Below are 26,369 nucleotides of genomic sequence, written 5' to 3' on the forward strand. Positions count from 1 at the left end.
TTGTGTACATCTTTTGTCAGATTTATCCCTAAGAATTTCGTATTATTGAGACTGTTTTGAATAGTATTTTTTAATTTCAATTTTTGGTTGTTTGTTGCCAGTATATAGAAATAATAGGTTTTTGTATATTGAACTTGTATCGTGCAATCTTGCCAACCTCATTTATAGGTTCTAGTAGATGTTTTTGTGGACTCCATCAGGTTTCCTATATAAATATGATGTTATCTGGGAATAAGGACAGCTTTACATCTTCCTTTCCAATCTGGATAAAACAGGTCTATCACCCCAAAAAACTCCCTGATGCTACCCTTTTAAATAACAACCCCCCCCCCCCCCCCCCCCCCCCCCCCCCCTCACCCCCACCCCCACCCCCCCCCCCCCCCCCCCCCCGCCTATAACTCCTGGCAACTGCTGATCTGTTTCCCATTACTTGTTTTGTATTTTCAAGAATGCCATGTAAAGGGAATCATACTGCACATAAATTTTAAGACTGGTTTCTTCCACTCAGCATAATGCCTTTGAGATTCATCCATGTTTTTGTATGTATCAGTAGTTTTTTCCTTTTTAATGACTGAGTAGTATTCCTTTATATGGCTATACCACAGTTGGTTTATCCATTCACCTGGTGAAGGACATTTAGATTGTTTCCAATTTTTGCCAATTATTAACAGGGCTGCTGTACACACTTGTGTGCAGGCTTTTGTGTGAACATAAGTTTTCATACTTCTAGAGTAGACACTCAGGCGTGGTATGGCTGGGTCATATGGTAAGTGTCTGTTTAAATTCATAAGACACTACCAAATCCTTTTGCAGAGGGTGCTATCGTTTTGCATTCCCAACAGCAATGCATGAGAGTCCAGTTGCTCTGCATGCTCACCAGTGCTGTTACTGGCTCTTAATACCGGCCCTGATATCCGTTCCCCTATGGTGAACCCAGCATATATGGGGTTAAAAACTGAAAGTACATGTTCCTAGTTTCCTGCTTCTTTAGTTACACTCATGTGTAAGTATGTGTTTAACCTTTAACCTCTGATTGCCTGAGCTTTACAACCAAATAGACGTTACAAATTGTTAAAGCCCAGATGGCCTCAAGCTGGGCTCCCACGAAAGTTGTGGCTAATCATGGGAACTTGAAGTTCTTTTACAGAGAAACTAATGTCCAGAGAATATCAAGCAACCGAAGCTTCCTGGAGTCTACCATCCACCATGGAGATAAACAGCCAAGGACATCCATCTGTGGAATCCTTTGTCTCCCCGCCTTTGGAAGCAGTCCCAAACGCAGGCTGATGGGAAAACACTGACCAAGAAGGCCACAGCCCCCTCCCCTATCCCAAACCCTAAATAAAAATCCCTACCCCTTTCTTAATGGGGAGCTAGCAGTTGTTGAGGCACTAGCCCTTGCTTCACTCCTTCTGCCTGGCAAAGACTGTAAAGCCTTTCCTTTCCACTCAAGACTCTGTCCTTGTTATTTGGATTGGCATTGGGTTCAGGGCCCGAACCTTCGGTTACAGTCCTTCCTATTTTCAGTATATTTTTTTTTATTTTAGCCATTCTAATAGGTTTGTAGTAGTGATCCATAATTTATTAAGAAATGTTATTTTCCTAATGTTTTGAGGTTTTTGTATATTTCTAAATATCTTTCTGTTATTGATTTCTAAAATAATTCTGTGTGGTCAGAGAACATACTTTGTATGACTTGAGTACTTTTAAATTTATTAAGATTTGGTTTATGTAGCCCAGAATATGGTTTGTCTTGATAGGTGTTTTTTGTGTACTTAAAGAATTTGTCTCCTGCTGTTGTTGGGTAGAATGTTCTGTGACTGTCAATCAGATCAAATTAGTTAATGGTGTTCAAGTTTTCTGTATCCTTGCTGATCTTTCTGTCTATATGTTCTATAAACTATTGAGAGAGGGTATTGAAATATGTGACTGTAATTGTGGATTTATCCATTCCTCATAGAAATTCTCTCACTTTTGCCTCATATATTTTGAAGCTCTGTTATTAGGTTCATAGATATTTAGGACTCTTATGTCTTCCTGATGAATTGACCTGCTTATTATTATGAAACAAAGCTCTTTATCCCAAGTAATATTCTTTGATCTGAAATATGCTTCATCTGATATTAATATCGCCACTCCAGCTTCCTTTTAATTAGTGTTAGCATGGTAAATCTATTTCTATTCTTTTAACTGTGTCTTTGTATTTAAAGTGGATTTTTTGTAGGCAGCATATATTGTCCTTCTCTTTTATCTAATCTGACAATTTCTGCTTTTTGATTGGAGTGTTTAGACTACATTTGATATGATTATTGATATGGTTAGGTTTTGCAGTATGTTTTGTTTGTCTCATCAGTTTTTTGCTCTTTTTCTTCTCTTTTTAATTGGGTATTTTGATGATTCCATTTTATCTCCTTTGTTGGCTTATTAGCTATAACTCCCAGTTTTATTGCTTTTGCAGCTGCTTTAGGGTGTATAAGTATGCATGTTTAACTTATCAGTCTACCTTCAAGTGATGTTAGTTTCCTTCTGTTTCTCGCCTCCTAGCCTTTATGCTGTTTGTGCTGTTATGGTCATATATCTCTCTTCTACATATGCTATTAACCCCCCCACTACATTATTATTATTTTTGCTTAAACATTTTAAATATCTTTCAAAGAGATGTAAATAATAAGAGAAAGCCTTTTATATTTACCTACATAGCTATCATCTAGTGCTTTTCATTCCTTTGTGTAGATTCATATTTCTCTCTGATACCATTTTTCTTCTGCCTGAAGGTCTTTCTTTAACATTATTTCTTGTAATCCTGGTCTGCTGCTGATGAATTCTTTGTTTTTGTATTAGTTTTTGTTTTGTATTTTGCCTTCATTTATTGAAAGATATTTTTTCTGGGTATAGAGTTCTTGATTGTTGTTTCTTTCCATACCTTGAAGCTGTTGCTCTGCTGTCGTCTTGCGTGCACTGTTTCCTTTGGGAAATCTGCTGTCATCCTTTACTTTGTTCCTCTGTACATGTCTTTTTTCCTCTGGCTGCTTTTCAGGTTTTGTCTTTTTTTTTTTTCTTTTTGGGTTTTGCCTTATCTTTCTTTTTTTTTTTAATTTTTATTTTTTTCGGATGTACATCATATTTCAAATTCTGTATACTTTACATCATGTTCATCACCCGAACACTAGTTATAGTGCATCCCCTCACATGTGACCCTAATCACCCCTTTTGCCCTCCCCCCTCCCCCCTTCCCCAATGGTAACCACCAGTCCAATCTCCAATGCTATGTGTTTTGGGTTTTTTGTGTCGTTTTTATCTTCTCCTTGTGAGTGAGATCATATGGTATTTGACTTTCTCCCTCTGACTTATTTCACTCAGCATAATACCCTCAAGGTCCATCCATGTTGTCACAAATGGCCGGATTTCATCATTTCTTATGGCTGAGTAGTAGTCCATCTTGTATATATACCACATCTTCTTTATCCATTTGTCCCTTTATCCATTTGGCACCTAGGTTGCTTCCAAGTCTTGGCTATTGTGAATAATGCTGCAATGAACATAGGGGTGCAAGTATCTTTATGCCTTTGTGTTTTCAAGTTCTTTGGATAAATACCCAGCAGTGGAATAGCTGGATCATATGATAGATCTAGCCTTCATTTTCTGAGGATACTCCAAACTGCTTTCCATAGTGGCTGCACCAGTTTGCACTGCCACCAGGGAAATGCAAATCAAAACTACAATGAGGTATCACCTCACTCCGGTCAGAATGGCTATAATTAACAAGACAGGAAACAACAAATGTTGGAGAGGGTGTGGAGAGAAGGGAACCCTTGTTCACTGCAGGTTTTGTCTTAATCATTAGCTTTGAGCGATTTGATCATGATGTGCCTTGGTATAGACTTATTCATGTTTTCTTTGCTTAGGATTTATTTTTCTTCTTGGATCTGTGGGTTTATAGTTTTCATCAAGTTTAGAAAGTTTTTGTCCATTATTTCTACAATTTCTTTTTGGTCTCTTCCCTCCTCTGGGGATTTCAATCACTCTTATATTAGGCTACTTCAAGTTATCCCATACCTCACTCTCTTCATTTTTTTTCCTCTTTGTTTCATTTTGTTTCTATTGCTGTGACTTCAAATTCACTTATCTTTTTTTCTGCCCATCTAATTTGTTTTGCTCTGAAATCTTGTTATTAATCTAATCCAGTGTATTTTTCATCTCAGACATTGTATTTTTCATCTCTAAAACTTCAATTTGGGTTCTTTTCTATCTTCCGCATTTCTACTTAACATATTCAGCATTTCCTCTTGCTTTTTGAACATGTGGAATATATTCATATCTGTTTTGTCTATTAATTCCAATATCTGTTTTGATTATGAGTCAGCTTCAATTGATTGATTTTTCTCTTTATTATGGCTTATATTTTCTTGCCTCTCTGTATGCCAGGTAATATTTTTATTGGATCCCAGGCATTGTGAATTCTACTCCTTTGGATGCTGGATATTTTTGTATTCTTATAAGTGTTCTTGAGCTTTGTTCTGGCATGCAGTTAAGTTACTTAGTAATAGTTTGATTTTCTAATTTATAGGATTTGATGGGTGATACCCGAGCTACATCTATTCTAGGGCTAATTTTTCCCACTCGGCGAGACTCTTAGTACTCTACTCAATGTTTGTGAATCTTGAGGTTTTCCATTGTTGCTGGGGGAAACGGATTATTCCTGGACCTGTGTGAGTTCAGGTGACTGTTCCCTCTAATTATTCCAGGTAGTTCTTTCCTCTCAGACTGAGACTCAGCTCGTCACCTCTCACTCATGCACTGGAAACATCACAGGTGTGCTCTGGCGGGTGAGAGATGACGACGGCAGCAGGGCCTTTATAAGACTGCCATGGCCCCAGGCGCATCCTCTACTATGTTAAGCGTCTTAAAATGTACCCTGTGTTCTACATTAAATGCCTTTTTTAAACTGTAACATTTGAAAGTCTTATTTTATAATTTGTACAGTTTTTTTATTGAGATCATAATAGTTTACCTCAATGTGAGATTTCAGTTGTACATTATTTCTTCACTGTCACCACATTAAGTGCTCCCCTTCACCCCTGTGCCCACCCCCAGCCCCCTTCCTCTGGTAACCACTGAACTGTTTTCTTTGTCTATGTGTTTGTTCATATTCCACATATGAGTGAAATCACCTGGTGTTTGTCTTTCTCAGTCTGGCTTATTTCGCTTAGCATAATTCCCTCCAGGTCCATCCGTGTTGTTGCAAATGGGATGAATTTGTCTTTTTTTACAGCTGAGTAGTATTCCGTTGTATATATACCACATCTTCTTTATCCAGTCATCAGTCAATGGGCACTTGGATAGTTTCCATGTCTTGGCTATTGTGAATAGTGCTGCAATGAACATGGGTGCATATGTTACTTTGAATTGCTGATTTCAAGTTGTTTGAGTAGATACCCCATAGTGGGATAGCTGGGTGTATGGTAGTTTTTAGTTTTTCGAGGAATCTCCATACTGTTTTCCATGTGGCTGCACTAGTTTGCATTCCCACCAGCAGTGTATGAGGGTTCCCTTATTCCACACCCTCTCCAACATTTGTTATTTTTAGTCTTAGTGATTATAGCCATTTTAACAGGCATAAGGTGAAATCTTAGTGTAGTTTTGATTTGCATTTCCCTGATGATTAGTGATGATGAACATCTTTTCATGTGTTTATTGGCCATCTGTATATCTTCTTTGCAAAAATGTCTGTTCATATCCTCTGCCCATTTTTTGATCAGGCTATTTGTTTTTTTATTGTTCAGTTGTTTAAGTTCCTTATATATTATGGAGATTAACCCCTTGTCAGATATCTGATTTGCAAATATTTTCTCCCAATTGGTGGGTTGTCTCTTTGTTTTGATTCTAGTTTCTTTTGCCTTGTAGAAGCTCTTTAGTCTGATGAATTCCCACTTGTTTATTTTTTCTTTTGTTTCTCTTTTCTGAGGAGACATGGTATTTGAAAAGGTCCTTTTTAGTTCGATGTCAAAGAGCGTACTACCTATATTATCTTTCAGGAGTTTTATCGTTTCAGGGCTTATCTTCAAGTCTTTGATCCATTTTGAATGTATTTTTGTGTATGGCATGAGATAGTGGTCTACCTTCATTCTTTTGCATGTGGCTGTCCAGTTTTCCCAGCACCATTTATGGAAGAGACTATTTTTTCTCCATTGTATGTTCTTGGCACCTTTGACAAAGATTAGCTGTCCGCAGATGTGTGATTTTATTTCTGGGCCTTCAGTTCTGTTCCATTGATCTCTGTGCCTGTTGTTGTACCAGTGCCATGCCATTTTGATCACTATGGCTTTGTAGTATATTTTGAAGTTGGGGATTGTGATGCCTCCAGCTTTGTTCTTTTTTCTCAGGATTGCCTTAGCAATTCGGGGTCTTTGGTTGCCCCATATGAATTTTAGGATTCTTTGTTCTATTTCCATGAAGAATGTCATTGGGACTCTGATTGGGATTGCATTGAATCTGTAGATTGCTTTGGGTAGTATGGACATTTTAACTATGTTTATTCTTCCAATCCATGTGCATGGAATCTCTTTCCATCTCTTTATGTCATTATCACTTTCTTTCAATAATGTCTTATAGCTTTCATTGTATAAGTCCTTCACCTCCTTGGTTAAATTTATTCCTAGGTACTTTATTCTTTTAGTTGCGATTGTAATTTTTGTACAGTTTTGCGTTTTATAAGGTACAGATTACTTGTTCTTTTCTTATAGACTTAAACTTTATGTACGCATACAGAGTGGAGCTGATAAGTTGTAAATATTTTTGTAAATATTTAATTATTTTGATTTTGTGGGCTTTTTTTTCAGTCAGGTTCTTTTTTTTCCCAAGTCTCAGACTTTTCTGTAGGCCCTTGAAAAACCCCATAGGCTCTGGGCAGTGAGCCTACAGAACTGCTGGGCGGCAGTAGTGGGAATAGAAAGAAGGAACAAATTAGACAGCAAGGAGTGGAAGTGCGTGAACGGCATCAGACTGGAGGTGATGGAGAGGGAAGGGGAGAAGTCGTAGCTCATACCCAGCGGGCTTGAGCACAGCCATCTGCAGACACGGAAGAACAGGAGACGGCATACATTGCTGGAGAGAGAGTGAATTCTATTTGGGACAGAAAGACAGCCACTCTTTTTTTTTTTGAGGAAGATTAGCCCTGAGTTAAATCCATGCCGATCTTCCTCTACTTTCTATGTGGGACGCCTGCCGCAGCATGGCTTGACATGCAGTGTGTAGGTCTGCACCCGGGATACAAACCGGTGAACCCCGGGCTGCTGAAGCAGAATGTGCAAACTTAACCGCTGTGCCACTGGCCAGCCCTGCCACTCTCTTATTAGGAGGTGAAGAAAGGCACACAGATGCCAAATCCCTATCCTTCCATCATAGTACACATCATCATGGGCTGGTCTGGAGGATGTGAATAGTCAATACCTGGCTCTGCCGATGTCCTTACTAGTCTGAAGAGTGTATCTCAGTAATGCGGAAACAATCCTGGGATCAGTAAGGAAAGTGCCAGTCTCCAGAGTAGACGGTCCGCATAGGCTATTGTGGGAAAGAGGATGATGTGCTGTCTTCTGGTAACGTCCCCTTTTTCTCAAGGTACCTTTGCTTACTTCCTTATCAGCTTTCCAGAATTTCATAGAAATTCCCAGTGCCACCTTCTGTGATGTCATCCCCCAAAGGAAGTCAAGCCCAGAAAACAAGACTGCCCAGTTTTACACGAAAGGTGCTGCTGGAGGTGCCATCCCCAACAGAGAAGGACTGGTCTAAGGATGATGAAGAGGATTATGTCTTCAAGGATCCGGATGAGGAGCTGGATTCCCTGCCTCAGCCTTATCGCATGATCAACAAGCTGGTGAACCTTCTGTTTGACCGGTCGTGGGAAGTTATCGAGGAGAGGGACGCACTGAGGAAATCTGAGCTCAGCCGCATCCGGCCCACCGTCTACCCTCCAGTTGTGGAAAGCAAGGTACGGAGCAGCTGACCCGGAGTCCCTGTTTCTCACTTTAGGGTTAATATGTGAAAACACCTGGTCCAGGGAGTCATTCCTACCGGGAACCTTCATTCAGTAAGACAGACACAGTTTTAAAAGATTACAGGTGTGCTGATGTTGGTTAAAATGGATCTAGTGATTGCCTGGGGAAATGGGTGTTCTGGTTAATTGAAGATTATACAGAAAGTCGTTTATATTCTGTTGTTATTTAACAGTCTTTCTGAAGGTATTAATCATGCTCGATGGTTGGGAATATGCCAGTGCCTCAGCCATAGCTCCTCCCACAGTGTTCCAGGTTAATAAAGTACAGGGAATGGGGCCGCTGGTCCACTCGTCACCGGGCTTGTAGTCGTGCTTAGTGTTGTGAACGTGCATTTATCCTCAACTTCTTTGTTTTCTCTGGCCCCTTTCCCGTAAGTGGAATGCTGTGACTTTCTCAATGCTTGGGCAACATAATTAGATGAGCACCATGTCTGGGGATGATCTTATATCTAGGAAGGGCCCACATCCCTCTTTGAAAAGTTAGCTCATGTTACTTGCAGATGGCGACAGCTGGAAATCGTTCCTTTTTTTCTTTGTTTTTGTTTTCTCAGCTCAACAAAATGCCAAATTGTATGGCGATTTCCCAAGACTACGTGTTTATTGGAGGAGCCAGAGGATTCTCCATCCATAGTCTGTTCAATGCTAAACAAATATACGTTTGGGAGAAACTTAAGGTTGATGTCACTTCCATCTGCGCCACAGATTTGGGGAGTGAAATACTTATTGCTCCTGTGGACGAAATAGGTACGTGTTCTTCATCTTCCTTTTTCAGCTTCATTAACAAGCAACTGTGGACGTTGCTCAATTTCATCTCCTTTCCAGAAATGAGCAGGGCCAGGCATGGTCATGTGGTGGTAACTAACACCTACAGGACAATGTGGCGTGCCAGGCACTTTTCTGACATTTCACATATATTGGCCCATTGAACCCTCACAACAGCCCTGGGAGGTAGGTGTAATTTATTATCCATGTCTCTCAGAAGAGGCAACTGAGGCAGGGAGGTTCAGTAACTTATGTGAGCTAACACAGGAAGTAAGTGGCACCAGCACGATTGAACCGGGCAGCGTGGCCCCAGAGTCCCACACCCTTCGCACCTGCAGCAGTCCTGCCGCTCACGTGAACCTCAGCCTGAGCTGAGGATGAACCAGGCCCCCAACAGGACTACAGTATAGAGAACTATAGACAGTGTCCTGGAGGACGCTTTCTGCAGGGGGCTGACCTGACCAGATTGGCATTTTAGGAAGGGCACACTGGTTAGGAGTTTAAAAAGTCAAAAGGCAGAGAGAGCAGGAAGAACTATTGTATTCATTAAGGAGAGAAATTATGAAGGTCTGAACCAAGGCAAGGGGCTATTGAAATGAAAAGGGAAATTGGATTATGCTGATGGAAGGTGTTAACATTAGGGGAAGTGGGTGAAGGAAGGAGCGAGCTCCTTATACTGTTCTTGCAACTTATCTGTAAGTCTCAAGTTAGTTCAAAATAAAAAGCTTTAAAAATGAAAAGGAAAATATAATGGAAAAACTTGGTGAGTGATGGAACGTGCATGGGGTGGGGAGTGGGCAGATGTGTGAGGGGGAGGTGAAGGGAAATGGCTCCCTCCTGCCGTAGTTGATGGGGTGGATGATGGTGCCGTTGCTTGATAGCGGTTACAGGAGAATCCGGCTCTGGGTCTGTGAGTTGAGGAGTTCGATTTGAGCACGCTCAGCTTTCAGGCATTGGGAGTGGGAATGTTGAAGCTCAGGAGAAGTTTGGTCTGAAGATAGGATTGCATTTGTCACTCTGCATTATATCTAATTGGTTTCACGTCTGTGTGATGCTCTGTGGTGAATTTCAAGGCAGAGATGGCCTTGGTGGTCCCTAGCACATTTGTGGGCATGGAGCAGAGTCAGAGTTCCACCCACGGTGGGCCAGATGCCTCGACAAGGTCTGTACTGTGGGAGTAGAACAAGTTCTGAGTGTGCGGGAGGCACCTAAAGAAAGAGGCAAGAAGGCATGGGGGATGATGATCATATACGAAGCCCTTAGGTGAAATGGGAATTAGAGTGATGTATATTAATATACAACAAAATTAACTGCATGAGGAGCTTATTGGGGGTTGAGAGGCGAGGCACATGGAACGGTGAGATGTGGTTCTTTCCCTCAAGGAATCTGTGAACTCGCTGAGAGGAGTAAAACACACTCACAGGAAGCAGTTGGATGACAGTGCAGGGCAGTGCAGGATGCTGCACTGAAACAGGGAGACAGAAACCAAGCAGTGGATCGCTGGGGGCCCAAGTCCTTACGGAGGCTTCCAGGAGAAGGGACGGGGCCAGGCAGGCGGAGAGGACCCAGGAGGGAGCAGAGCTTGAACCCTTCAAGTGAGAGGTGGAGCAAGGCGGGCATACTAAGCTCATCCTGGCAGTGGAGGGGCCAGGGAGGAGGCCTGAGAAGGCATGAGCTTTCGACGATCATTTCAGAAAGTCAAATAGAACATTCTAGTGCTTCTTTGGTTTGCTGGTCTGTCTTACATTCTCACTTAGTTTTCTGTTTCAGGCATCGTTAGACTGTTCTATCTTTATAAGGATGGTCTTTGCCTCATCAAAGCCATCAACGAAGTGGTAAGTTCCTGTTCTTTCACCCATAGCTGGGCCAAAAGCTACAGCAAATCGAGTTTACTTCTAATCGGGAGGTGGTGACAGCTGTCCTAGAGTGGAAAGAAATAGATTCCCTGGTCAGGGAGCCTCCTCCAGAATGTCCAGTTACAAGATCCCCCACCGTCAGCGGGCACGTACTCAGCGCCTTGGATTTGTACACCCTTTTGTTGAGAGAAGACAATTGCTGAGGAGCTCCAGGCCAGACTGAGCACCAGACCAGCATATCTAGTAACTACTTACAAGTCCCTGAATTTTCCAGGCTGCTTCACACCCTGTTCCCTGGCCCATGCTGTTCCCTCTGCTTGGAGTGCCCTCCTTGCCTCCTTGCTTACTGTGTGTACCTCTTCAATTTCCCTCGTTCCCTTAGTTTCCTTCAAGACCAGCTCCATCTCTCCCTTGCTGAGATGCATTCCCTCATATACCCAAGGGAGAGCCCTCTCTCCCTCCTCTGTGCCACCCCCACATAGAACAGCATTTCTGTCACACTGTTTCCTCCACCCTCCATGCTGACTTGTTTGTATGACTGCTGCTTCTCCTGGACGTAAGCATCCCGAGGGCAGGGGACGTGTCTTACTCACCTGTGTGTCCCTTGTTCCTAGCACACTGTAGGTTGTCAGCAAGTATTTTTGTTTGTTTGTTTTGGTTTTTTTTGAGGAAGATTAGCCCTAAGCTAACAACTGCTGCCAATCCTCCTCTTTTTTCTGAGGAAGACTGGCCCTGAACTAACATCTGTGCCCTTCTTCCTTCACTTTATATGTGGGATGCCTACCACAGCGTGGCTTGCCAAGCAGTGCCATGTCTGCACCCGGGATCCAATCCGGCGAACCCCTGGCCACTGAAGCAGAACATGCCAACTTAACTGCTGTGACACTGGGCCTGCCCCCAGCAAGTGTTTTTTGAATCAATGGATCCAAAAAAAGAGAGAGAATTGCTCAGAGTAAATTTTGTTTTTTCCTAAGGAAGATTAACCCTGAGCTAACGTCTGTGCCAGTCTTCCTCTACTTTTTATGCAAATCGCCACCACAGCATGGCTGATGAGTGGTGTAGGTCTGCGCCCAGGATCCAAACCCACAAACCCAGGCCACCGAAGCAGAGCACGCCGAACGTAACCACTAGGCCACAGGGCCAGCCCCAGAGAAGATTTTTACTTGCAGTTTGTCTTGTAAAAAGTACTGTTCTTGGGCACCAAAGCAGTTCAGTGGGGGAAAGGAAGTATTTTCAACAAATGATGCTGGACTGCTAGGTAAACAAGTGGAGGAGGAAATGAACCACACCCCTACTTCACCCCATATACAAACACTGATTGGATATGGATTATAAACCTGAATGAAAAGGCTAAAATGTCATCCTTCCAGAAGAAAACACAGGAAAATATTTTTGCAACCTTGGCACAGGCAAAGATTTCTTAGGACATGAAAAGTGCTAACCATAAAAGAAAAAATTGATATTGGACTTCATCAGAATTAAAAACTTCTTATTCCTCACACCATATACAAAAATTAACTCAAAATGTATTATATGCTTATATGTAAAATTTAAAACTATAAAACTTCTAGAAGAAACCATAGGAGAAAATCTTTGTAACCTTGGGTTAGGCAAAGATTTTTTAGTTCCACTATCAAAAGCACAGTCCATATAAGAAAAAATTGATAAATTGGACTTCATCAAAATTTAAAACTTCTGTTCTATAAAAGACACTGTGAAAAGAATAAAAAGACAAGTGATAGACTGGGAGAAAAGAATTGTAAATCACCTATCTGATAAAGGACTTGTATCCAGAATATGTAAAGAACTCTCAAAACTCAAACTCAAAAATAAGGAAATAAACAACCCAGTTTTTTAAATGGGCAAAGGATTTGAAAAGAAAGATAGGTCACCAAAGAAGTTATATGGAAGGCAAATAAGATGCTCAACATCATTAGTCGTTAGGGAAATGCAAGTCAAAGTCACAATGAGCAACCACTACACATGTATTAGAATGCCTAAAATTAAACAGACCGACCACACCAAGTGCTGGCAGAGGTGCGCCACAATGGGACGCTCATACACTGCTGTGGTGAAGTAGAACTGTACGACTGTTCTGGCAGTTTTTTAAAAAGTTAAACATACACCTGCCATATGATCCAGCCATTCCACTCCTAGGTGTTTACCCAGGAGAAATGAAAGCACATCCCTATACAAAGACTCGCACATGAATGTTCATAATAGCTTTATTTGTAATAGCCAAAACCCAGAAACCACCCAAATGTCCATTAACAGGTGAATGGATAGGCACACTGTGGGATGTCCACACAACGGGATGCTGCTCAGCAGTGAAAGGAGCAAACTATCAATGCGCGTAACCACAGGGATAAATCTCAAAACGACTGTGCTGCGTGAAAGAAGTCAGACAAAAAAGGATACATACTGTGTGACTCCATTTATATAAGGTTCTAGAAAATACAAACTAATCTAGTGACAGAAAACATGAATTTTTGCCTAGGGTCGGGTGGGAGAAAGGTGGAGGGAAGGATTACCAAGGGGCAGGAGGAAACTTTTGGGGGTGATGGATATGTTCAATATCTTGATGTGGTGATGGTTTCAAGGGCTGTCCTTATGTCAAAAACATATCAAATTCTATACTTTGTGCAGTTTATTATATGTTATTATGCCTCTGATAAAGCTGTTACAAAAATTAAAACTTTTGCTCATCAAAAGATGTTATTAAAGTTCAATCGGTAGCAGGAGTTGAAAGCAGACCCCAGAGAACCTTGCGCAACCCCACCGGCGCCCAGCCTAGTGACCCTCACACCCAAGAAGGAGCTGCAGCTGTCACGCCAGGCCCAGTCACCATGACCACAACTCTGAGCAGTGAGGCAGAGACCCAGCAGCGGCCTCTGCACTGCCCACCCCTGTACCACCCACCACAGCACAGGGAGTAGTGGCACCCGCTGGTGGGGACAAGCCGGGCATGGCAGTGACAGTTTAGGGAACAGTCAAATGGTTCCATGTGAAGAACAGATACGGTTTCATCAACAGGAAGGACACCAAGGAAGACGTATTTGGACAGCAGAGTGCCATAAAGAATAACCCCAGGAAGGCCTTTGCGGCGTGGGAGACGGACAGACGGTAGAGTGGATGTTGTTGAAGGAGAAATGGGTGCAGAGGCAGCAGATGGTACAGGCCTAGTGGAGTTCCATGCGAGGCAGTAAGTCTGCAGCAGGCCCGAACCATTGTGAAAGTGTCCACATCCACACCATTACCAGCAGAATTCCACCCTGGTGAGAGAGAGGGAAAGAACGAGGAGTCGGAGAGGGCCCCCGAAGGCCAGGCCCCACAGCAGGTGACGGGGCCCACCTGCCAGAGTGCAGAGACCCTGCGGGCACCCACCACAGCATGTCAGTCGTTCTGTGCAGGGAGAAGGGATGGAGGGAGCTGACAGGCAGAGTACAGAACCAGGTAGACCAAGGAGACAGAGTCTGTATCGGAAGACAGGCCCTCCTCCCCAATGAGAGCCCAGAGAGCACAGCGGGGAGAGGAGGAGGAAAACCAAGGAGATGAGACCTGAGGTCAGCAGCCACCTAGCACCAGTACCCTGCAACTTCTAGTGCCGCTGCAAACACCTGCAAAACCTAGCCTTGAGACGGCAGAAGGACAAAAGCAGCCGAGAGTTCGGCTGAGAATTCGTCAGCTTCCGAGGCTGAGCAGGGCTGGGCTGAGCTAACATCGGTTTGCCACCTGTACCATCACCTGGTTTGAGAAATGACTATGAAATTCCAGCAATAAAAAGTGAGCAAAAGATTGGAGCTGAAGACCTTCCTTGCCTGGTTTTTTGACCATGGACTCAATAACTAGAAATATTGGCATTATCTATGCAGCATCTGGTTTTTATTTTTACCTAAAGATATCTCTTTTTGGTTTTTTTAAAAAGCCTGGTTTTTCTCAATGCACCTTTAAAGGTTTTTAAACTGTTTTATATCTGGCCAAGTTGAAATTTTTAAGAACCTCATTTTTTATTTTGGATAAAACATTACAGGGGCCAGCCTGATGTCGTAGTGGTTAAGTTCACAGGCTCCGCTTCTGCAGCCCGGGGTTCGTGTGTTCAGATCCCTGTGCCGATGTACACACCACTCATCAAGCCACGCTGTGACGGCATCCCAGATACAAAGTAGAGGAAGACTGGCCCAGATGTTAGCTCACGGACAATCTTCCTCAAGCGAAAAGAGGAAGACAGGCAACAGATGTTAGCTCAGGGACCATCTTCCTCACACACACAAAAGATTTTAAAAAAGATTACACTCAGTTTTTTTCAAAAAAGTCAACAAAATGCAAGCACTTGTTAATAAAGTTCTTTGTAATTATTATTATTATAAAGATACTATTAAGAAAACAGAAAAGCAAGCCACAGACAGACTAGATACCTGCAATGTATATATATAGCTTTTAAAATGTATCCAGAATATATAAAGAACTCCTAATCAATAATAAAAAGACAGCCCAATTAAAAAATAGGCAAAAGACTTGAACTGACATTTTACAAAAGAAGATATATGAACAACTAATTTTTAAAAGTACCCAATAACATTAGTAACAGAAAAAGGCAAATTAAAATCACGAGACATCACTACACTCTATTCTAATGCTTAAAATTGAAAAGACAGCACACCATCTACTGATGAGGGTGCGCAGCAACAGGGCCTTTCATACGTTGCTGGTGGAAGTGTCAGTGGTACACCCGCTTTGAAAAACAGTATAGTAGTTTCTTATAGAGTTAAACCTATGACCCATCAATTTGACTCCTAGATATTTACCCAGGAGAAGTAAAAACATATATCCCCAAAAATATTTGTACAAGAATGTTTATAGAAGCTTTATTTATAATAATCAAAAACTAGAAACAATCAGAATGAATACAGATTTGTGGCATATTAATTCAATGGAATGCTATTTAGCAATAAAACGTAATGAACTAGTGATGCTCCCAACACAGTGGATAAAATTCAAAAACTTTGAGTTGAGTGAAAGAAGCCAGAATGTACAAAGAGTGCATTCTGTATGATGCCAATGATATGAAATTTAAGAGCAGGAAAAACTCATGTGTGTTGGTGAGGAAGATGAGCGCAGCGATTGCCTATAGAGGGTAGTTGACTGGAATAGGGCACTAGGGTGCTTTCTAGGGCGATGGTAATGTCCTATACCTTGACTGTGTGTTAGTTACACAGGTGTGTGCATTTGCCAGAACTCATCAAGATGTACATTTAATATCTGTGCCTTTAACTATTTAAATTTTATGTTTAAGAAACTCTCTAAAGACAATATATAGAGAATACATACCCCTCTGCTCATTTTATGAGACCAGCATAACTGTGATATCCAAATTGACAGGGACATTATACAGAACATAGTGTTAATGGGTTAGAACACACCAAAAATATTTTAAAAAATCATTAATTCATAATATAGATTTTTAAAGACTTCATTTTTACCTTTGCAAGTTGCTGGGGTAGAAACTCAGTATTCTGAAAACTGGTAAGGGAGAAAATCAAGTGTTTATCCTGACTTTCCTGTATAGGCTGTATTTCAGAGTAATCAAATAGTTGATGGTGGAAAGATCTTTATGGAAGAATTCTAACAAATGCAAAAGGAATGACGGAATTGGGCTATCTTTATTTTATAGCCATTTTGCAGAGTAATGGCCTAGGCAATGACCATCAATGGCTCATGGGGAGCGTTATCATTGATGAGCCAGGATGACAACACCTGTTCTCAATGTCAACCTTAACATGACTGCGAGAGAGAACAACCAGCTGTTATTAGCCTCCTGATGTGATGCAGGAGCGAGACACCGCCCCCCGTGGAGTATTGGTCCCCAAACAGTTGAACCTAAATCTAATCAAACCTCTAGACCTGATTACCAGTTTACAGGAAATACAGGGGACCTGGCAACGTGTTAAACAACACCGTGGGGATGAGATCAGTCCAACCCAGAATGTGAAAGAGTCCATAGGACAAAGGACCCAGTTTCTTCAACAGATAAATCGCAAAAAAGAAAGGCAAATGGGGGGACGGTTATAAACTAAGAGACTTAAGAGATACACTAACTAAATACAGTACCTGACTTCATTTGGATCCTGACTGAAGACACCAATTGTGAAAAGATATTTCTGAGATTTATGAAACACTGAGGAAATTTGAAACAGACTGGATATTAAGTGGTATTAAGGAATTATTGTTAATCTTTTAGGCTTAATTAAATAAAATATTAATGAGGTTGGGAGGTAATAAACAAGATTTGTCATCTAGTGATACTTGCTGAAGTTGAGTAACGGACACATGGGTGTTCATTACACTGTTTTCTCTTTATGTTGTGTTTGAAATTTCTCCGACCACAAGTTGGTATTAAAATATGTAAATAAAAAATATTTAAAACTCGTTCTTAAGTAAATTGGGGGCTTACCAGCCTAACCAATCTAGCCACCTTATCTTGCTAGTCTTAGAGCTCCTTAAAGGTAGAGCACAACCATTCACATTGAGTCTCTCTTACCTGGCCTGAAATTTGAGCAGGTTTCATACTAGGGTTAGAATCAGTCTCTACTTGCTATGGACTGAATGATTGTGTTCCCCCAGAATTCACGCGGAAATCCTAACCCTCAATATGATGGTGTGAGGAGGTGGGACCTTTGGGAGGTGAGCAGGTCATGAAGGCAGAGCCCTCATGAAAGAGATTAGTGCCCTAAGAAGAGGCCCCACAGAGCTCCCTTGAGCCTTCCATCATGGGAGGACACAGCAAAGAGGTGGCAGGAAGACTCTGAACCAGGAAGCTGGCCCTCACCAGACACCAGATCTGCCGAGTTCTTGAAATCCTTGGAAATCTTGGATTTCCAGCCTCCAAAACTGTAAGAAATAAATGTTTATTGTTTATAAGCCACTCAGTCTATGGTGTTTTGTTATAGCAGCCTGAACAGACTGAGACACTACTCTAGTCTAGAGAGAGCCTTTCTTCAAGCAATGACCAGAGTTTTCAGTATCATGTAGAACTTACTTCAGACTATTTTGAATAATTGAGTTCCGGCACAGATCTGGAGGGTTTGCAGACCTGACCAGGAGATCAGATAGTATGAAATCGCCACGAATCATCAGAATTATTTCAGAAACCAGGAAATAAGTCCAAAAACTTTTAGACAGAAAATGGAGTTCCACTTCTTTGCATGTGATCTTGCCCAATTCCTGTACAAAATTAGAAAGTATGAAACAGTTGGAGGCATCTTTTCATATCCCAAGCTTTAGAAGGATTTCTGTTCTCTAGTGTGAACCACAAAAGTCCTGAGATGCATTCTTCTCTGTCGTCAGGCTGAGCTCACTCTCTCTGCATCTTGCTTCTTTCCAGGAGGACACCAGCAAGCAATCCACCTGCCTAAAGATGGAGATTTCTCAAGGAGGGGACTTTGCAGCCTTCTTCCTACAAGGCAAGTTAACCAGAGGCTGTTCAGAAGGCTCCTATTTGTAATCTCTTCCAGATAATCACTTTTCCCCCAAACATTTATTCAGAAATAATTTACAAAACAAGTTGCAAAAATAGTGCAGAGTTCCCCTTTACCCTTCACCCAGCTTCCCTAATACCTAGGTTTAACATAACCGCAGTACAACCATCAAAATGAAGCAAGTAGCATTGGTACAATACTATTAACTACAGGTGTTTTTCAGATTTCACCACTTTTCCCCCTAATCTAGTTTTTGGCTCCAAGGTTGAGTCCAGGATACCATATTGCATTTAGTCATTGTATCTCCTTAGTCTACTCCTGTCGGTGACAATGTCTTGGTCTTTCCTTGTTTTTCATGACCTTGACACTTTTGAAGAATACCAGTCAGGTATTTCATGCAATGTCCCTCAATTTCAGTTTGTCTGAATTTTTCTTAGGATTCAACCGGGGTTAAGGACTTGGGGGAAGATACGTTACTCACTATTGCTTCTCTTAACCTTGATCACTTAAAGTGGTGTTTGCCAGCTTCCTCCACTGTTGAGCTACTGTTTTTCCCTTTCCATACTCTGTTAAAAGCAAGTCGCTGAGTCCAGACCACACTCAAGGGGAGAGAATTGAAGCACCACTTCCTAGAGATGGGAAGATCAAAGAATTTTGGACATATGTTGAAACTACCACAGTAACTGGTGAACATCTTCGGGGAGATACTTTGAGGTTATGCAAATATCCCATTTCTCCTTAAAGTTTTGCCCACCAATTTTAGCATTCATCACGGAATCTTACCTGTTGCAATTGTTACTGTGGTGATAGAACAACATGTTATTCGAATGACTGTGAGCTTGATTTTTAACTTTTAAATATTTAGACATATGGTATATGGGCCTGTATTTGTACTCTTGCCTCACGCCCCTTGGATACAAGGTGCTTGAGGAAGAGATATATTTTATAATGTTTTATGCATCAAAGGAAACGTTTGTACCATTTCTAGTAGTTTCCTAGGGCTGGCGTAATAAAGTACCACAAACTGGGCAGCCTAAAACAGCAGATATTTATTCTCTCACAGCTCTGGAGGCCAGAAGTCTGAATAAAGGCGTTCAGATGATTACTTTTTTCAGGAAACATTTAGCCAGAATCCCAGACCAGGAAAGCGACCTTTCCCAGGTTGGCAGATATTCGGTATAGAAGCTGAGGGTTTCTTTGGCAAGGTAAAGTCCTACAGTCCCCCCATGGGTTGTCATCTCCTCAGAGACTGGTCAGAAGAATTCTCTTGTGGCATGTCCCAATTCCAACCCTCTCAGCCATCCCCCTCTCAGTTACTGATTCTCTATATGCCACTCTCCTCCCCAGACGGAAGTAGCTGCAAGACGGAATGTCAGTGGAATGTACCATTTGGAAGCTAGAAAACATGGGGACTGGGCAGAGCAGACAGTTGGGTTAAAAACTGTCACATCGGTGCTGTGAGTGTCAGGAGCCTGTGTCCCTTAGATGCGGTGGCTGGAGGGAGGAGCTCTACAGCTTTCCGCGGTGATGACTTGTTGTAACCGATGCAGGACTACGTCTCCTTCAGTTTTCAAAGGTGCCGTTCTGAGGGGGTCTGCCGGTCTCCGTGCCAGGGGTTCTAAGGAGCCAGGCCATTTCTCAGAGGAAACTTGTTGCCTGCTTGCAGTTGCTCAATGGCTCCTTGGTTTCCCAATGCAGGAGCCGGAGATATTTGGCTGGATGTGTATAAATTGCCCAAGGAGTCCTGGCTCAAGGAAGTGGAGCACCCACAACTCAGTATAAATCCGAAGAAAAAAGTCAGACAGCTGCAACTGGTAGGAAGCATCTCTGCTTTCAGCGCATTCGTTTCTCCCTCCCTTGACCCACATCGAGCCTCCGTCCTCTTTGGGAGTTCAAGATGAATGAGTCCTTCCGGAGGCTACAAGAGAGGACAGTGGGTACACTGGCCCCTGTCTCCCTAATCAGTTTGCTTTGGTTAAAATAAGGTAGTAAAAAGTAGAGGTGACTTCCATGGTGGGAGTCTCAGTGTCTCTTGTCTGAGAGGTGCCCTCCAGCAAGACCACTCCCAGGCGATTCTCTGGGAAGAGGGTCTTCTGGCCTGACTCCTGCATGGGAGGTAATTTTTTCCCTCCTGGGCTGAAATAACCCTTTGATGCCTTGCATTCCACTAAATTTCCCAGATGATGGTATAACAAGATTGTTCTCAATATACGGGAATACATATATTCTTCGTGTTCTTCTTAGAAGTTAGGCTCTCCACCATTTCAGTTTAATTATATGTGATCCCCGGGTCTCATGCTGTGTCTTTAAAATATAGTTCTTCAGTAAATATTATTTTAAGACTTAATTTTCTTATCTATCTTATGTGTAGTTATTATTTTTTTAACCAACAACAACTAATATTAATTGAGCATGCCTTTAAAAGATGTTGTATTAGGTGTGGAACAATTAGTGAAAAAATTAAGATAGGAGACCGAGATTGAGACTCACATTTGTGCTGAGCTCATCGACTGGCTTTGAATAAATGCCTTTTCTCCTGAGTGTGCATCTTCATGGCGGGGCGCAGTCCTGTACCACTGGGAGCGTTACCAGCCCGGAGAGCTTCCTGCTCTAAACTCTCACAGAATTTATTCTCTGTGCCTCTTTTTTGACACTTTCCACATACTACCTTGATTTTTAGTTATCCTGTTGTCCATGAAAGTCCTTTTTTCTTAACTAGACAATAAATTTCTACATTGTTAAGACCAACCTTCTGCTTCTTTTTATCAACCAGCTTCATAGTATCATACTCAGTGCCCAACAGATAGATTTTTTGAGGGATTAATTTGTTATCCAGCTGGGAAAGGCACCTTGGAATGGGGGTGGTTTATCACCATAATTCACTCAGTTTCCATACGCTGAGAAGCAACCAACTAATGCCAGGGTCAGAGGCAGTTCTTGTACTATGAATTATATTTAGAGTTAAATAAAATTGTCAACATCGCTGATTTATTTTACCAATCAGAAATATTCGCATCAACTTAGATTTTTGTAGTGGTCTCCTAACTGATCTCCTTATCTCTGCTCATTGATATTTCCTCTTACCGTTGCTGTTTCTTATTTCCTCAGCTACATTTTAAGATCCTGGAGAGTTGGGATCATGTGTTAAAATCCTGCGGGCAGAAGGACCACACAAATATTGGTCCTCCATGTCCACCGCATGAGTTCACTACTCACAAGAGTAACTGGGGGGAAGAAAGAGCATCTCAGAAGATTAAAAGGGGAGGGGGAACATATCAAAGCCTCCTCTGAATTAATTTATCATTTTTCTCCACAGAACACTCTTGATGCCATGACTTCAGATAATTTAGAAATGGTAAGAAACTTTAGAGAAAATCTCCAGAGAGATTTTCCATGTTAGAGATTTTTATTTTGACTTGAAATTTACCTTAACTATCAAATATCCTAGTAAAAGCTTCCGCCAGGGCACTATTTGCAGTTCCTCTGTGACTTGGTCTTCTGCCTCATACCCGTGGAAGGTGGCGTCCTGTCCTTGTGGTCATAGACCCAAGCCACCCAACTTTGTCCAGAGCCGAGTTCCCTTGAAGGTCAGGGGGTCCGTGTCCAGGGCCCCTCACGTGGATGGCCCCTGCCAAGGCCCTGGGAGTGGTCCTAGTAATGTGTTCACATGGTCACGTATTTTTGTAAAATTGGCCAAAGTAACATATTTTAACCACAATTACTTAAGACCACTGTCTCTTTTTGTTCAGACATCCTGTCTGGCACAATTTCCCCCATATTGGGTACTATTAGGGTGCCATGGTCATTTTGTGTTCAAAATTTTGTGTTCTTTTTCTTACAGAGGCCCCTAAATTGTGCACACTTCAGGCCCCATGAAGCCCAATTTGCCCCTGCCAAAATAACAGCCCATCTGCCAAGCTGGGTTTCTTGAGGGCTCCATCTTTGTACTGGGGTCCCTTGGAGAACAGAGCAGCCTCCTGGAGCCTCCTGGCTCTCCCTCTGAGGCAGAGAGCACTGTGCTTTCCAGAGGCTTCGCTCTCGGAGGACTCCAGCTCCTCAGTGGAGGTGTGATGAACTTGCAGATGGAAGTCTCTCTAGAGCCCTTCTTTTTTCCCCTTTTTAGATGACATTATGTTTCAAATGATAGAAATAACGTGTGAATATATCACTCTGGGAAAAGCCAGGTCATTCGGATAGAGCAGCCCTCCCCAGAGGGCATCGCCACTACTAGCTTGGTGTGTGTTTTCTAGACCTTTAGTGTATATTTACCTTCTTTTATCTGTTTATTTTGAAAAATATAGTTTTGTTTTATGGGAATTTTTTTTGTATATAAGAAGCATCATACTATATATATTTTCTTACAAACTAGAATTTTTTTACTCAGCTTATTGGCAAGGTTTTTCAGTGTCAAACCTACCTTGTTCTTTCGACCTTCTGTGTTCTATTCCATGTTATGGATGTACCATAGTTTATTTGGCTGTTAGAATATTGATGATATTGAGGGTGTCCTAATTTGTGGCTTTTGCATAATACAATGAAAATCTTTGTAAATTCTTCTTCATATGCCCCAGTGCTCCTGACGGGTATGTGTGTTTAGTTTTAATGTATATATTGCTAAATGGTCCTTCAAAAACGGCATGAAAGCCACAGCCTTGCTGACCTTGATATTATCAATTGATATTTTTTGCAAACTGATGGAACAAAATGACATCTCGTGTTACTTTTCATTAATCTCTTCATATTTTTGTTGGCTGTTGAGGTTTTCTCTTCTGTGAATTGCTTGTATGTATCCTTTGCCAAGTATATATATTCTTCCAATCTGTTGTTTGCCTTTTTACTTCGTCTGTTTGCTTTTTTGTTGAAAAAAGTTTTAGATTTTGTTATAGCCAGAATTTTCTCCTTTCTTTACAGCCATTGTACTTAAGAAGGCTTTCACTGTCTCAAGGTTATAATAAATTCCCCTGTGTTTTCTCCTAATACTTTCGTAGTTGTTGTTGTTGTTTTGACATTTCACTCTTGATTTCATATGGCAGTTTCTTTTGTGAATGGAGCCAGGAAGGGATCAACTTTTATCTGTTTTTTTTCCTACAGCCAATTGCCACACAGATATTTCTGAGTAATCCGTCTTTTCCCATTTGCTTTTAAATGTGATCTTTATCATTCCTATATATATTTCTATACTCTTTATCCTGTTCCATTAAAATATTTGTCTGCCTACACCAACACCATATGAACTTTGGAGCAAAACTGCCAGGGTTCTAATCCTGTCTGTGCCACCTGCTTGCTTGGTGACCTTATTGTATATTTTCGATTCTGTTTTCCGTACTTTTGTTGTCATTGTTCTGCCTTTGGGGAGAGCTCATCAACTCTGTCTCTCGAGTCTTCCACTGAGTTTTTCATTCTTGCTATTATATTTTCATTTACAAGATCCCTTCGTGTGGTTCTCTGGTTGTCCCCTTCCCTTTTATTTATTTATTTATTGCATACTGTGGCTTCCCTGAGAACGGTTTTGATAATTTTTTGGTGTTTCTTCTCCATGTATGGTCTGTTTCTCCCAAGTTGCTTTTTCCTTGATGTTTATTTCTTTTCGTCTCTGTCTTTCCTCCCTTGTCTGGTGGCCCTTGGCTCTCTACTCATATCAGAGAGTGGGGGTCCCCGAGAAACTGACCAGAAGCTCTGTGGACGTGGGTGGGGCTTCTTGACTGTGGTTTTACTGTAGGGCACCCTAACTAGGCTGTTTTGTTGGGAAATGCTCACATCAGCGTCTTGGAGTGTTTCCTCTTTGGCTGATCGGTTTTCGCAGGGATGGCTCGTCTATCTCTTGCCTGAGCTGTGGAGCCACTGGGGAAGATGGCTTGGGGGTGGGGATAAGCTCAGCTTTGAGTACGTGAGCTTTAACTTTGTTCTCTTGGCTGCATGGAGTTAGGGGGAGAATCTAGGAGTTTAGATGCTTCTTAAAGAGGTTTTCAACCAATACGCCTGTTGCCAGCCCTGCTGGCACTTCTGCTTCCAGAGATACCCGGAGCTGCCATTGTCTCCAGTCTTAGGGGGTTTGTGGTGTAAATCAGGTACCTCCCAGGCTTTCTCCCTTGCTGGGTTCAGATTTAACTTTCTTCGGTCTGCTAAATCATTTAGCCATCTGCTTTCTAGCTTCAAAATTTTCTTGCTTTTGTCTCCTCTTTTATTCTCTTATTCCTTACGAATTTATTCCTTAAAAATACCCTTTCTGTCATTTTAATGGGGTTTCAGGAGGGAGAGGAGTTAAATGCATGTGTCTATATTTTCCAACTAGTTATTGCTAGTTTATGGCTGTATCAGTATTCATCAGGTCCTTAGTTGCAGCAAAGAAATTGGAAGAACATCAGGTTTCAGAAAATTGGAAGGAACCAAGGACTCCAGCTACCAGCACTGCTGAACATCACCATCCCCGTGTAGGGAGGAAGACTTTTCCTCTACCTAATGTGGGTTCATCTGGCCGGAGAACGAATTAAATTCACATGAGAGACACAGCCACCAAGGCTGATGCTGGACTTTCCATGATGGCTCTGTCACTGGGCTCTGGACATGGACAAGAATAATGTGAACAGTTTCTGTACTGTTTGTGGATCTGTTTGTCACTCCCTCAAGAGTCACTGTCCTGGGCAGGAGCATGCAACTGGTTGAGCCTCGATCATGTGCCAACACTCTAATCTCCAAGGGACAGGAAGAAGTATCGGACCCCTTCAGTTCCTTAGAGGGAGACAGATTCTTCCAGACACACACAATGGGGGAGTCCCCTCAAATAGAAAAGGTTTAGGGCTGGATAGCCAAAGAGATGACAAATGTCCTACACCAGTACATAGGAAAGCTATTGATTTTTCTGTGTTGATCTTCTGTCTGACCCCCAGGGCCAACATTAGGGTGAAGTAAGTGAGACACATAAGGTGCAAAACTTAAAAAGATACTCTCAGTCATGCAGGGACAGGGTGGGCCCCAACAGTGAGTGCCTCTTTAAATTTCACTCCCTGGGTGCCCTCACTTCCTTTCCCGTAGTCCCAGCACTCTTGGCCTCTTTACAGAACTTTGTTATTAGTTCTAAAGGTTTGCCAGCTGATACTCTTGGATTTTCTAGATAATCATAACTGTAAACACTGATGGCTTTTCTTCCTTCAAGTATTTATCACTCCTATTTATTTTTCTTGCCTTGTTCCATTTTCTAGGATCTCTAGTAAAATGTTGAATAGGAGAGGTGATAGTCGGCCATCCATGACCTGTTCGTGACAATGAGAATGCTTCAAGTGTTCCACCATTAAGCATGAAGCTTACTATAGGTTTTTGGTATAAATTTCCTTTATCCAGTTAAGCATGTGTGCCTCTAGTCTTTGCTAAGAGTTTTTCTAAAATTATTGTTTAGGAATGGATATTGACTTTTATCAGATACTTTCCCCTCATCTTTTGAGATGAGTTTTTCTTCTTTAACCTGCTAATTTAGTGGGTTGCATTAATAGATTTTCTAATGTTGAGACAGTCTTCCTTCCATTCTTGGGTAATCCATACTTGGTCATCATTCATTTAATTACACTATCAATTTGCTTTGCTGATATTAAAACCTGAGTAAAATATTAGCAAAACAAACCGATAGTTCTGTGTTCATAGATAATGTCTATGTTCAAACATGAGATTGGCCTAAAGTGTGTATTTTTTTCTTGTGGTTTTCTTCTCAACATTTGATATCAGTGTTATGCTAGCTTTGTAAAGAAAGTTGGATATCTTTCTTCTTTTCCTCCCAGGTCAAAATAAGTCCTAGGATCTTGTTTAGCAGTAAAATTTTGTATCATTTTTTTCAATTTATTCTATGGTTATTAGTCCATCATTTTTAAAAATTTTGAGCCAATTTCAGTCATAATTCATTTAACTTGTGTGTAGATATATAGACATAGATATATATGTAAATATGTTTCTCCTTTACTGTAAAAATAAAAATATGTCTCTTAAGTTATTCCCCTTTCTTGTTCTTAATGTTATTTATTTGTGCCTTTTTATTTTTTAAACAAACTTTTCACAGATCTAACTCACTGATTTTAACTTGCTGATATTTTGTTAATAAATTTTGCATCTAGTTCATGAAGGATATTTTTATTTTTATTTTCTTATAGCATCTTTGGTTGTGGTTTCAGGTGGTACTGGCCTCCTCTAATAAGTAGGGAGTGTTCCTCTTCTTCTGTTTTCTGGAAGAGTTTGTAT

General features: G+C 41.5%; 1 protein-coding gene across 8 annotated transcripts in view; it reads left to right on the plus strand.

The window, feature by feature from the left end:
- The window catches only part of WDR93 (WD repeat domain 93), a 51,729-nt gene that overhangs the window by 3,159 nt on the left and 22,201 nt on the right, over positions 1–26,369 (plus strand). For all 8 annotated transcript variants that reach the window (XR_006887690.1, XR_006887691.1, XM_046655253.1 and 5 more), the window contains exons 2-7: positions 7,643–7,987; positions 8,605–8,797; positions 10,586–10,650; positions 18,053–18,131; positions 19,845–19,960; positions 21,463–21,501. Coding sequence is in view for 6 of the 8 variants with exons in the window: in XM_046655253.1 (XP_046511209.1) it covers positions 7,685–7,987; positions 8,605–8,797; positions 10,586–10,650; positions 18,053–18,131; positions 19,845–19,960; positions 21,463–21,501 (795 nt within the window). In the remaining 2 variants the exon portion in view is untranslated. The remainder of the gene's footprint in view (positions 1–7,642; positions 7,988–8,604; positions 8,798–10,585; positions 10,651–18,052; positions 18,132–19,844; positions 19,961–21,462; positions 21,502–26,369) is intronic.

The sequence above is a fragment of the Equus quagga genome, chromosome 2 (genome assembly GCF_021613505.1).
Source record: "Equus quagga isolate Etosha38 chromosome 2, UCLA_HA_Equagga_1.0, whole genome shotgun sequence".
Classification (NCBI taxonomy): Eukaryota; Metazoa; Chordata; class Mammalia; order Perissodactyla; family Equidae; genus Equus; species Equus quagga.